Source organism: Hordeum vulgare, chromosome 4H (assembly GCF_904849725.1).
Source record: "Hordeum vulgare subsp. vulgare chromosome 4H, MorexV3_pseudomolecules_assembly, whole genome shotgun sequence".
NCBI classification, from domain to species: Eukaryota; Viridiplantae; Streptophyta; class Magnoliopsida; order Poales; family Poaceae; genus Hordeum; species Hordeum vulgare.
The window spans coordinates 538,379,392-538,392,957 of NC_058521.1; the positions used below are offsets into that span (position 1 = coordinate 538,379,392).

General features: G+C 43.6%; 1 protein-coding gene across 1 annotated transcript; it reads right to left on the reverse strand.

Moving 5' to 3' along the window:
* Nucleotides 1-2,279: 2,279 nt before the first annotated feature.
* Nucleotides 2,280-3,479, reverse strand: LOC123447726 (putative cyclin-dependent kinase F-2). Its single transcript, XM_045124367.1, has one exon. The coding sequence runs from the start codon at nucleotides 3,477-3,479 to the stop codon at nucleotides 2,280-2,282; it is 1,200 nt and encodes a 399-aa protein (XP_044980302.1).
* Nucleotides 3,480-13,566: the final 10,087 nt, after the last annotated feature.

The following is a 13,566-nucleotide window of genomic DNA, read 5'->3' on the forward strand; positions in this document are numbered from 1 at the left end:
CAAATATGTGCTTAGCCGCTGCTGCAACCTCACCACTTAACCATGCCTCACCCATTAAGCTTTGCTAGTCTTGATACCTTTGGAAATGAGATTGCTGAGTCCCCTGTGGCTCACAGATTACTACAACGCCAGTTGCAGGTACACGTAAAGGTTACTTGACACGAGCGCGTTGATTCTTCATTTGAAGTTGCTTCTTCTTCTTCTTCTTCATCGATCTAGGATGGGTTCCAGGCCGGCAGCCTCGGGCTCGCGGCGGGGTGGAGCGGGCACTCGGTCCAGATCGGGCCTGGGGCGGGCCAGATCTGGGTCCGGCGGGCCAGATCTGGGTCCGGCGGGCCATGGCTAGGAGGTGGGAGAATGGAGCTCCGGGCAATCGTCGGGGTCTCTAATTAGGTTGTGGAGATTGCACCGAGCAATTTGTACAGGTTCTAGTGACCGCCCTAAGAGTTACCAAAGTGTTCGTGTCCGGTGACGGCCCCCAAGGGTTGCCATTTGTACGGGCTCGGTGACCACCCTCAAGGGCCCTTTAGTGGATTCATGACATCTTGCATTGTGCGAGGGCGTGAGGAGATCACGGTGGCCCTAATGCTTTCTTGGGGAGCATTATGCCACCACACCGCTCCAAACGGGGATTAGCATGCGCAAGATTGTGAACTTCGGGATACATCATCGTCTCCACGTGCCTTGGTTATCTCTTATATGAGCCCTTTACTTTGTGATAGCCATATTGTTTCATGTTATATATCTTGCTATTACTTAGTTCTTTATCTTACTTAGCATAAGTTGTTGATGCACAAATGTGAGCCTAGTTGTTTTAGGTTTTGTGCTTCGCAAATTAAAAACTACTTTTATTCCGTATTTGTTCAAACAAAATCGTAATTATTTCAAAGCGTCTATTTACCCCCTCTAGGCGACACCCGCATCCTTTCGCCTTCGCTTCACATGCCTACTTCTGCCCCGCGCATCCACACCTGCGACGAGGACAACAGGCATGGGGCGTGCGAGCTCCGTGCAGGCCCGCGACATCGGATGTGCCCGTCCGCCCGCGGCATGCAACTCCAGCTACAAGAACATCCAACACGCACGCCCGCCCGCGGTGGCTTCGGCTGCAGCGGCCAACACACAAGCAAGGCTGCGACGAGGACGCACGAGGTAACCTAGCGCGAAGACGAGGGCGACAGGCATGGGGCGTGCGAAGTCGTCGGCGGCCTCCCCTGATGCGTGGCTTCAGGTGGGACAACCTAGGATGGCTATGACGTGGAGTGTGGTGGCCGGGCGTGAACCCGGCAGCCTCATATTTGAGCCGGGTTTGAAGGGTGCCAGTGAGTCCGGTCGTATAGGGAGCAAATAAGGTGTGTGGTTGGGTCACTTTTTTTTACCAGACGGGCGCTCCGGGTGTTTAGCGATGAAATAGGGGGTCCATAGATAATCTAAGAAGAAAATATGGAATAAGATCAATAGAATTTTCAGAAATAAATTTCTTAATTTTTTGGTAATGTTAATAATATAAATAATATGTTTTGTATGTAAAATAAAGGTCAGAGATACACCTATAGAAATGTATCACTGTCCAAAATGTCACGTATTATGCAATGAAGAGGGTAAATATGAGTAAAAGTAACTACATGGTAAAAAATAAATACTTAGCACATTTGATGCACTGAGGATGATGCCCTAGCAACTCTTGTAGATTAACAAAAGAACATATATAAAAGGGCAATGGTGCTGATATATATAAAATAGGACTGATTTACAAGATGCTCAGTTTGAAGGAGATCATCTCCAAGCAATTACATAGCTAGATGGACATGGGTGACGACAAACCCTTTCCAAAAGAGCAGTAGTACAAGGTTTTAAGAAGTCAGCAGAAAGACAACCACCACCATACATGGAGTTCCGTATGCTATGATTTGCACCGTAGGTGAAGCACACATGCTAGCAAGCATCTAGCTAGATTAAGAAAAGAACTTATGCAGAAGGGCAATAACGAAGATATATATTGTATTGAACATGACCGATTTACGACATATGCTCGACATTATCTTCAAGCAATTGGAATACATACACAGCTAGATGGACAAGGACGACAAGCCCTTTCCAAATGAACAGTACACAAGGTTTCAAAAGGTCAGTAGAAAGACAATCACCAAAGTACGTGGAGCTCCGCATGCTATGATTTGCACAAGCACACATGCAAGCAAAAGCATCTAGATATAGCTAGCTACACAGCTACATGGCTTGTTCCAAACCGCAAGTTGTATTTTGAGCACGTTCTTCATCTATGGTGTTGGTGTCGCTGGTGGGATGACCTTGATCCGCTGCAGGTTCTTCTTCGTTCCTGGCATCGCTGGCGGGGTGACCTTGATCTGCCCGACGTTCTTCTTGGGTGTCGCCGGAGCGAATTTGATCCGCAGCACAGTCTTCTTCTTCAGTGTCCCCGTCTGAACGATCTTGATCCGCAGTACGTTCCTTCTTGACGGCAGCTCTGGCACGTCGTCGTCGGTGTGGAGCTTGGGCGCGAACCACGGGAGTTGGAGCGCAGCGGCCGCCGTGAGCCGCTTAGCTGGGTTGCACTCGAGAAGCCCTTTCAAGACTTGGAAGCCGTCCTGGGACAAGGTCTCCCGGGGGAAGAGGTTTCCCAGCGTGTTGTGCTGCTCCTGCTGCGCCTTGGCCGCGACGAACTCCGGCCAAGGTAACCCAAGAACGCGGAAGATAGCCGAGAGCTGGGCGATCCTGTCGTCCTTTTTGTCGGCCTTAAACAGCATCTCGCCGGTTAGCATCTCGGCCATGACGCATCCCAGCGACCACGTGTCGACGCGCTCGGCATAGTCCGGCTTGCCCAGGAGGATCTCGGGCGCCATGTAGGGCATGGTGCCAGCAAATTTGTACGGCAACTTGGCGGTCTCCAAGGACATGGCTAGCCCGAGGTCGCAGATCTTGAGGATCTTTCCTCCTTCGCCGACGAGGATGTTGTGCGGCTTGATGTCGCGGTGGATGATGTGATGCATGTGCATCTTGCTGGTGCCGGTCAGGAGCTGCCACATGAAGCCTTTCACGATGGCCTCCGGGAGCGGCGGCCTCTCGGACAGGAAGGCGCGGAGGTTCGGCCCGACGTAGTCCATGGCGAGGCAGAGGTTGCGGGTGATCGGGTCGCGGAAGAGTCCACGGGTGCCGACGACGTAAGGGTTCGGGGCGCAGGCCTCGAGGAAGCCGGCCTCCTCCTCGATCTCTCTGTTGGCGACGGCGGGATCGTCGGTGGAGCGGAGGACCTTGATGGCGACGGTCTTGCCGGTGACGCGGTGGCGCGCCTTGAGGACTGCGCCGAAGCTGCCCTCGCCGAGGCAGGGCGTGTCCTGGAACTCGAAGGCCGTCGTGGTGCCGATGCGGACGCGCCTCCTCTTGCAGAAGGTTGCTTCTGGTTCTTGATGCGTCACGTGGCCGGCGTCGAGGACGGCAGCTGGTCGCTTGCCGGCCACCATGGCGCTCGAGGACTGGTTGCCGGCCGGGGTGCGCGATGGATCGGAGGTGGAAGGAGACGAGATCGATCGAGGAAGGCGTGGAGGGAGCTAGGGTTGAGGCGTTGAGCTCTAGCTAGACAAACACATTTCTCTGCATGGATGCGTACGTATATATTGATGCGGGAGCTCGTTTTCGACTAGGCTATGGATCAACTTTTTTCCTTCTGCGGATCCGAAACCCACCCGGATTCCATCTACCAGCCATGCACGCATCTTCTTTAAGCAAAGCGCGACACATGGAGCAAGCTATGCTATCCCAATTGTGACTGTAATCGGACTAAATCGAGTCAATTGCATGGCTTAGAGCATCTTCAACACACGCGCAAGCTAAAAAAAATTACAGCATCGAAATAACTTTTCGTGCGTGGCAGCGATGAAGAGGTTTTTCAGATGCACAAAAATAGGACGCCCAATCCAACGACGCCATCTACGGTCAGCGCGTACAATCCGGCGAGAATTTTCTAGGGCTGTTTTTCCAAGACTGTTTGTCTATTATCCAGAGAACCAATGCTTCGACGGTTAATCGCTCGCCAGTGGGCCTCGTTACTGCCGGTATCAAGGAGTTGGCGTCGGTCTTCTTGTATGCTCGTTTTAGAGCATCTCCAACACGCGTGCAACCGTGCAACGTGTTAAAATAAGTTTACAGTGTCAAAATATCAATTTTTTGCGAGTCGAAGAGCGCTGGCTCCAACGGCCGCTGAGAAAAATTGCGCGTGCGCCGCACCGGCACCGCTCCAGCAAAAGCGCTAAAATTTAGAATGTGTGATACAGATTCTACTCAAAAACAAGATGACATAGATAAATTTAAATAAATAATAATACAAAGGATAGCATTGCATAGATATAAAATACTCATGGGAGATAGATAAAACATACATAATAAATAAATAAACGATAAACTACTCCTTATCGTCTTCCTTCGACTCTCTCATATCCTGCTCGTCCGTTGTGATGAAGGCGTCAGGCCACCGTTCATCGTCGGGGTCCCAAGTCGACGCTCCCTTCATGGCACGGCGGGGGCGAGGCGAGTAGAGACGAGAAAGAGCGTCGGAGAGAGCGGCAGAGGCCGCATGACGAGGCACAGAGCGGTGGGAGGGCACGTGGGGGGGCGCTGGATTTATAAAGCGTGTCAGACGCCACACGCCAAAGCTAGCGCGCGTCGGGCCGCTTTTTCACCCCGTGTGTGATCTTTTCCCGCGCGTCAGAATCTCCCGCGTCCGCTTGAGCGCTCGAAACCGCTCCGCACGCTAAAACCCATGTTTCCTCGCACACGCGTTTTTACCGTCATTGTTGGAGATGCTCTTAGTCATGTAAATCGTTTGTCGATGTTGCTGCACGTATTCTAGCTAGATCTTGTGAGTTCTCTAGTGACTTTATTCTTCATATAACCCTGGATTGTATCCGGTGGACACTCTCTCTTGGTTATCCTTGATCAATAAAGCACGATATTCATCAAAGAAAATATGCAGTCCGAAAGTCGGTGTGTTCAAAATTTGCAGCGCAGGCGCTCACGATTTTTATGCGTGCTATATTTTACAACGTCTGCTAAAACGCTTTTTTTGTCTGTGACGCAAAAAAAAAGTCGGTTTTTAGCCAGCAGGGTCTTCTTTTGAAGCCTGATGGAGATGACCTTACATGTTGTGCTAGCTTGCACTACAAGTCAAAGGATGTCGCTGCCAGTTGGCTGTTGGGTGCATGTCTGGGTATGTCTACATGTGTGCATGTCCATGTAAGCATGCTCCTCATATTTTTATTATTATTTTTTGCTTTCAGTCTGTGGATATGACACTAGTTACCACATCTTCTTTCTCACACCACCTTGTCGTCGTCTCCGCCCTTGGCATTCCTTTTATGCAAAGCACACCAAAACTGATTCCCACCTCATTTGCAGCATCCTTAAAAGGTTCATTTTGAGGGGTAGGAGCCTCCCAATATAGGATATTATACATGGTGCTTGCACTACTACATGAAATCTTAACACGTGCAAAAGCTCGATCAACGACGAATGGGGAACGTCTGACGATAGTAACTTGTCACTGGTACTTAGTTACCAGTGACAGACAAGCTATTCACCACTAATAACGCAATACATGTGACGGTGATCGGACTAAAGGCAGTCGTGATTGATTCTCCATAAAGGCCAGGCCTATTGGCCTTACCTATGACACTGGTGTTTTTTTGGGTTTGAAAATGTAAAATATTGCATAAGTAAACTTAAGATCATATCACTGGCACCACTGGAAGGTTTCCTCTCTGGTTTGTGATGGTCATGGATGTGTGAAGGATGAGAGCCTCCCCCAAGGTTGGATTTAACTCTCATGGAGTAATTTCTGGATGGTCCCTTGGCCTTTTAGTAGAGCAATTTCTAAAAGGCCAAGGAAATATAACAAGGAGGATGTCTCTCTTCCCTCTCTTCTGCTGGCACCAGAGCACTGTCGGAGGAACCATCATCGCCATCATCGTCTTCATTTACTCAACCACCATATTTCGCAAAATCCCTCATTTATAAAGTGGTCCACTCACCCACAAATCTCTCGAGCCCCCTACTTAAATATGGTGTTTTATGTGATCATTTTTTATCCAAAGATTTTTTGCACTACCATTATGTCTGAGTTTTGTCTTTTGCCTCATGGCATTGGTGATCGATTCTCTCGAGCCCTCTACTTAAACGTGGTGTTTTATTGATGATTTTTTTATCCAAAGATTTGTTTCACTATCATTATGTCTGCGTTTTGTCTTTTGCCTGGTGGCATTGGTGACCTATTATTGGATATGACTTGTATATAAGTGTTATCCTCTTGTGCTAATGTATAAGTGTGCCTGTATGTTGGATCACACTTGAGGGTTAGTAATGTGTTGCGATGAATATATACATAGGGTGGCCAAAGTGATAGATATTATTGTACTTGAGTATAGGAGTCAAAGCATATGGGATAAAAAGGACGAGTGCGAAGTTTGTGTGACCGCGCACCTCGGTGCTCTGAATCCGTGACGTCCAGCAGCACATTGGGATGGTAAGCTGTCTGCTGGCTGTCCCCTGCTAGCTTGTGTTAGGTTGAGGATCTAGGCATCATAGACGTATTGGTTTCGCACACATGTTTCGTAATACATGTGTCTACTGTTCTATTATGACCCCGGTTGAGAGACTGAACGATTAAATATCTAGTTGGAGAAAGGGTGACTGATGAGATAGAAAAGACAAGTCGTGATGGGTGGCCCCGGTGAACGATTAATGAATTTGTGGGCCTCGGCACCACCGCTTGCATGCATACGCAGCCTACAGTCATGCAACGTGGCCGCATTTTTTAATGGGCTAAACCTAATTAGCTTTTAGTGATGCATTAAGGTTTATGTGAGGGTGTGCATGTTTAATTGTTTTCACCCTATTTTAAGTTTAATGTCATCTACGATATCAGATGAATACGTCTCACAAAATATTTTCATATTTAATACATATGCGTCGATACCTCATTAAAAGCTTCATTTATTTATTTCAATACGCCACGTGTATATTTTGTTAGCGCAATATATTTTTTATGCGTCGCATCGATATTTCTCACCAAGGATGGAACAAGGGCTTCATTTACCATACGGTCGATATTTCGAAACTACTATGATTTTATGTAGATATTCGACACCCGCCGTAGTTGGCGGCGTGCATGGATGAACGTTATGTGTATTTGAATATGCATTATTATCCGAGTGTGTCATTTTAATTAGGACAAAAGTAAATAGATGCTCACATAATATTAACAGGGTTGCCACACATAATATTTTCTTCAAAACAAAATTTGAGAATGGCATGCCTCCAGTTTGTTTAACATAAAAAAATAAATTTGATTTCTTCTGTTGGATTTTTTAAGGCCTACACAATTTGGTTGAGTCATCCATTCCTAATTAATTTATTTTCCAGGAGCACTTGGAGAAATGGCGTTTTGGCTCTTGGGTGGAGGCCAATTTTTGAAAATTTGAAAATTTTGGTTTCAATAAAACCTGAAAATATTTTACAACTAAACAAGGATGTGAGCCGTATGTGTGCAAAATTTTAGGTTGAAATACTTTGAAACACGGCCTGTGTAAAAAACACAAATTCATGGTGTGGAAAAATAAATAGTATCATGTGTTAAAAAACCTTAAATTTTTTTTTTTTACACAACCCTCATTTTTAACGTATTTAGTCCTGAAAATTTACACGCTTGTACATTAAACCTTCATCTATTAATGTACAATACTTAAAAAAAAACTGAAAACGTAAACATACAATTTTTTGCGAAATTTAAAAAAAAACTGAAACGCTTGCTGATTGTTGTGCACAAGTGGAGGAGGAAGAAGGCGATGTTGCATGCAGGTGGGATGGACGCTTGGGGATAAATGCATTCCCTCGTGAATGGCCTAATAAAAAATAGAAAAGTATTATTGATTTGACCTGACCACTCTGTTGGACCGGATTACACACACTATTTCCACGATGTACACTATTTGGACCTGCGCATTGGTACTGCTCACATGCATGTGCAGATCGTCGATCGTCCTGTTGATGATATGGGCTAGATTCTGCACCGGATTCTCTCCTCTGCTCTAACCCGTAATACAAGGAAAACTGCCTCCTATACGGGGGGCAGGCCAAAACAATACGATGACGGCGCGGATCCCTAGCGGGTGTGTATGGACAGGATGCCGAGCACCGACGTGCTCGTCCTCAAATCCGAATTTTCGTCATATATAGGACTTCTCTATGGTTGGGTTACCTTCATAAATTATTAGTATTTGTGGATGACTACGATGGTTTCAATCATAAGTACATGTTACTCAATTGATTTTGCAGTATCCGAGTATATGCCTCTCCCACATATAAACCGTAAGTGTCTATATCTACTATTTTATTTTATTATAGCCAATGGTCTAGGGACAATTCCGCACCACCTTCGCCACTACTTCCACGCTCTCACTCTTTTATTTTATTTGCAACTTGAAACTATACTCCCTCTCTCCCAAAATATTTTGGAACGGATGGAGTAGTGCCTAACTCTTATTTACTTGATCTTTGTAATCTTGCACACTACCTCTTTCGCATTACAAATTATCTCTTTTTCCTTACATGTGTTTTTAGAGAGTCTAGGTAAAGCAAACTCTTGGTGTGTAAAAGGTTGTATCAGTGCAAACAGAGGCTGAAAGAATGGGATTCTTACCTGGGATATTGATGCTTGATACTTCCACATTGAAAAGTGCTACAAAAATTCCATACACTTGGGAATTACCAAGCTCGTTTGTGGTGTTTTTTTACGGAAAGCATAACGCTAGGTTTTAATATTCTCGTGTGCATTTGTGTGAAAGGTTGACAACACAAATGCACACGAGAATATTCAACCTAGCGCTATAGTATGAAGAGCAACAAACTATATCATACTTTTACACAAAACACCATTTGTTTGCTTAGAGAATGGGATGAAAAATTTATGACATAATTTTTTCCTCTTGAAAACATACAGAGCACGTTGCATTGCAGTGTTAGCATAATGTTAATGACACACTAGCATCTCATGTTAAGGATATTATGATACTATGGAGATGCTAGTTAAGGCTATTATAATACTATGGTATAGTATGAATTGAAGAGTTTGTTATCTTTATTGCTATCTACGAGATTCTGACTGTGAGAGAAAATCCTTTTGAGATCCGGAGACATTTTCTAAATCATGATTTTTCCTTTTAAAATTAGCGAACATTTTTAAATTCACAAATATTTCTAAATTTATGAACAATCTTAAAACCCGTGAAGATTTTCGTTCAAATGCGTAAAGATTTTTTATTATTTAAAACGTTTTTAAAACTTTGCAAACATTTTATTATTATTTTGGAACATTTTAAATATTCTCTCTACTTTTAGAAAGAATACTTTCCTTTTTTCATCACTTCCCTGGATGGGCCGAGGACCAATAGGATGAGTGGCCAGCCATCTGAGGCAAGCATCTTGGGGCGTGTGATTTTGGCCATCCTTTGACGCATTGCACGCTATATAGAACCTCCTCTCCATGTGGGTTGTTTTGTTGTCGGGTGAGAGCATGGTTAATAGTATAGCCAACTGTCGGCTATAAGGAGTTTTCATGTCATATATTGCCGACCTAAGAAGTATTACTTTATCACTACATGGTCCATCTTAAATCCTCACAATGTTTCTTGAAGCTCGTGCTACAACCGACTGTTAATATGTAACCCGCTTCTCTTCTCTCTCCTCTTCTCTTTCAACAAACTCACAAAAATATAATGCTTCAATCCTTACAGCCTGCTGCCTGTACCTTATTATACTTGTTGTGGCGGGAATTGGTTTTCTACTTCATGAGTTTGTGAGGGGGTCAACTGATACTTGTGATATACGTTGGGTTTTCTGTGAAGAAGGACGGGTTATCACGACATAATACGGGTAAGTATTTCCCTCGATTAAGAAACCAAGGTTTATCGAACCAATAGGAATAGCAATCATCAACCGTCTTCAGCAGTTGCACACAAAAGAGCAAATAACTTGGACCCAACGCGGGAAAGAGGGTTGGCAATCCCCTTGATCTCGTTATTTGCAAGTGAATGAGGTGTGTAGATAATTGTAGATAGTTGTGACTTGCAAAATAAAATAAAAGACAAATAATAACAATGAGGAAATTATAAGTTTTCTAAATATATAAGTGAATAGACCCGGGGGCCATAGTGTTCTCTTGTGGCATCTCTCATGGAAGCAACATATGATGGGTAAACTAATTATTGTTGGGTAATTGGTGGAAGAATGGATAGTTATGTGATTCTCATGGAAATGATAATGTATATATAGGCATCACGTTCAGAAGCAAATAGGTCGACTCCTGCCTGCACCTACTACTGTTACTCCACCCAAAGACCGCTATCGAGCATGCATCTAGAGTATTAATTACAACAGAGTAATGCTTGGAGAACAATGACATGATGTAGACAAAGTAAACTCAATCAATATGAATAAACCCATCGTTTTATCCTTAATGGCATCAACACAAAGATGCAACTTGTCCCCTTCTGTCACTGGGATATAGAAACTCTTCAGGTTGAACCAACAACAACGCACCCCTCTCATTGAAGAAATACCAAACTACTTGGCCAAATAAATTGAATAAACCGGGGAGAATTACGAAGCTATGATGATCATGCAAATAATAATCATAAAAATCAGAGAAGACTCAAATACTTTTCATGAATAATCTGAACATAAACCCATAATTCATCGGATCCCAACAAACACACCATGTAAAAGAATTGCATTGATAGATCAAAGCGAAGTTGCGATGGTCATTGTATTGAAGAGAGAGAGAGAGAGAGAGAGAGAGAGATAAAGAAAGAGAGAGAGAGACATCTAGATACTAACTACAGACTCATAGGTCTGTGGTGCACTACTCACACATCATCACGAGGGAAGCAAGGTTGATGAAGAGGCCCTCCGTGATTGCCCCCCCCCCCTTTCGGCAGGGTACCGGAATGGAGCTCCAGATGGGGTCGCCATAGAATAGAGACCTACGTCGGCGTAAAAAGTGTTTGCGTATGATATTTAGGTTTTCTAGAACATTTGGCAGTTTATAAGCCACAAAACGAGGCAAGAGGGGCCACAAGGGTGTGCCAAGTCATCAGGGCACTGCCACCCCCGGCCCTGGCCAAGCTCTGTTGCCTTAGGGGCCGATGTGTGGCTTCTGGTTTCCTCCCGAAGCTTCTAGGTCTTATTTTATTCTAGAAAAAATCATAAAAAAGTGTCATAGCAATTGGACTTCGTTTGGTACTCAAAACCTAAAAATCAAACAAAAAAACACGCAGAAAACAGCAACTCGCACTAACAATTGGTTAATAGGTTAGTGCTCAAAAATAATATAAAATGGTAAATTATGACCCAAAAATGCCTAGGATGTTAATATAACATCATGGTACAATAAAAATTTATAGATAGGTTGGAGACGTATAAAGCATCTCCAGGCTTAATTCCTGCTCGTCCTCGAGTAGGTAAATGATAAAACAGATTTTTTTTATATGACATGCTATCCAATATGTAATCTTTTTAATGTATGCTCCTTAAAAAATGATGAATCAACAAACATCAACATAGTAATAATTATAAGCATAAGCAAAAATATCATCAATCTTTCAAAGTATACGATCCCAAAAAAATGTTTACCCCCATTAATCTTTCATATTAGCAAAGCATGGCTCCGTCTTCACCACATTAATGCAAATGTTAAGCACCATGTTGTCCAAGTCAGGCAATTAGATCATACTTTTTCATAGTGAGTCAACGTTTTATTCTTCGCACAATACATGAGCGTGAGCCATGGACATAGCATAAGGTGGAATACAATATGGTGGTAGGTATCAAAGGGGTAAAAGTGGAGAAGATAGTCTCACATCAACTAGGCGTACCAACAAGCTATGGAGATGCCCATCGGTAGATGTCAATGCAAGGTGTAGGGGTTGTCATGTAAATGATGCACTAGAGCTATAACTGTATGAATCTCAAATGAAGCTAAGTGGGGTGTGCATCAAACTTGCTTGCTCATGAAGACTTGCGGCATTTGAGGAAGCCCGTGATCGGAATATGCAAGCCAAGTTTTTAATAATGATAATATGATTCCCACTAGCATATGAAAATGACATATCATGAGACTCGCTATATGAGGAACATGTTGCCACTTTGAGGCACAAGTGTGGTAAAGGATAGTAGCAAAGTCCCTTCCCTCTTTTTCTCTCATTCATTATTTTCATTTTTTATGGTGGGCTCATTTGGCCTCCTCCATTTTTATTTTTCTTCCGGAGTATCTTCCCGACTTGTGAGGGGATCATAATCTCCATCATTCTTTCCTCACTCGAACAATGCTCTAATAAGTATGATCATCACGTTTTTATTTACTTACAACTCATGAATGCTTGATATGACTCAATATGAATGCCTCTGGAAGTGTACCAAGATGTGCAATGATCTAGCATGACATGTATGAGCAATATAATGAATGGTGTCTTTGCCAAAAATGCTATGTCAGCTCTATATGATCATGCAAAGCAATATGATGATGAATAAACTAGTCATATGATGTAACGATGGAATTTGCATGGCAATATATCTTGGAATGCCTATGGAAATGCCATGATAGGTAGGTATGGTGGTTGTTTTGAGGAATATAAAGAAAGGTTTATGTGTGACAGAGCATATCATGCCATGGGGTTTGGATGCACTGGCGAAGTTCGCACCAATCCTCGAGGTGAGAATGGGCAATGGACGTGTGACAGCCCGATGCCGACGTTCCAGAAGATTCCTCTTTATTTCCGTTTCCGTCGTGTAGTTATTTTTTTTCGTTCGTTGCATCATCGCATCATGCATGGCATCATGTCAACTGTGTTTTGTCTGTGTTGCTTGTTGCCGTGTTGTTGGGTGTTAGTGCTTTGTGAGTGGCGTTGTTTTGGAGTGATGAGAGTGGGTGCGTGAGAGCCACCTCAAAGCCCTATTGCACCGCGGACCTAAAACCTTCTCTCCCCTCTTATTCCGTTTTTGTGGTTTTCCTTAAGTCTTCGTTTAAACCCCTAATTAAAAAAGGGTTCGTCTTCTTTTAATAAAAGTCCTTTTATTAAATGTGGGGGCCACCCCTTGGGTTTTCTTTTATTTCTCCTCTTGTTTTATTTTAAAAACAGTCTCATTTTATTTTCTTCTTTATAGAGCCTTTATTTTATGATTTAAATAAAAAAGGGGGTTTATATTATTCTTTCGTAAAAGGGTTTATTTTAATTCTTCGAAAGGTTCTTTTATTCGTTTTAAAAAAAAGAAAGCCCAATCTATTTTTAGAGCTGGGGTTTATTTTTAAAGGAGCAAAGGCATTCTCTTTATTTTATTATTTATTTGTTTTCCTTTTCTTTGTTAAAAGCCTTTCTTTAGTTAAAATTTTCTGTTTTAAAAGTTTTTAAAGAAAAAAAAACAAAACTATAGGGGGAGGGAGCCCAGCCAAGCAGGCCAAGGCCGAGCGCCCCCCCCCCCCTGCCCTAGCGCCAAGCCCCGATG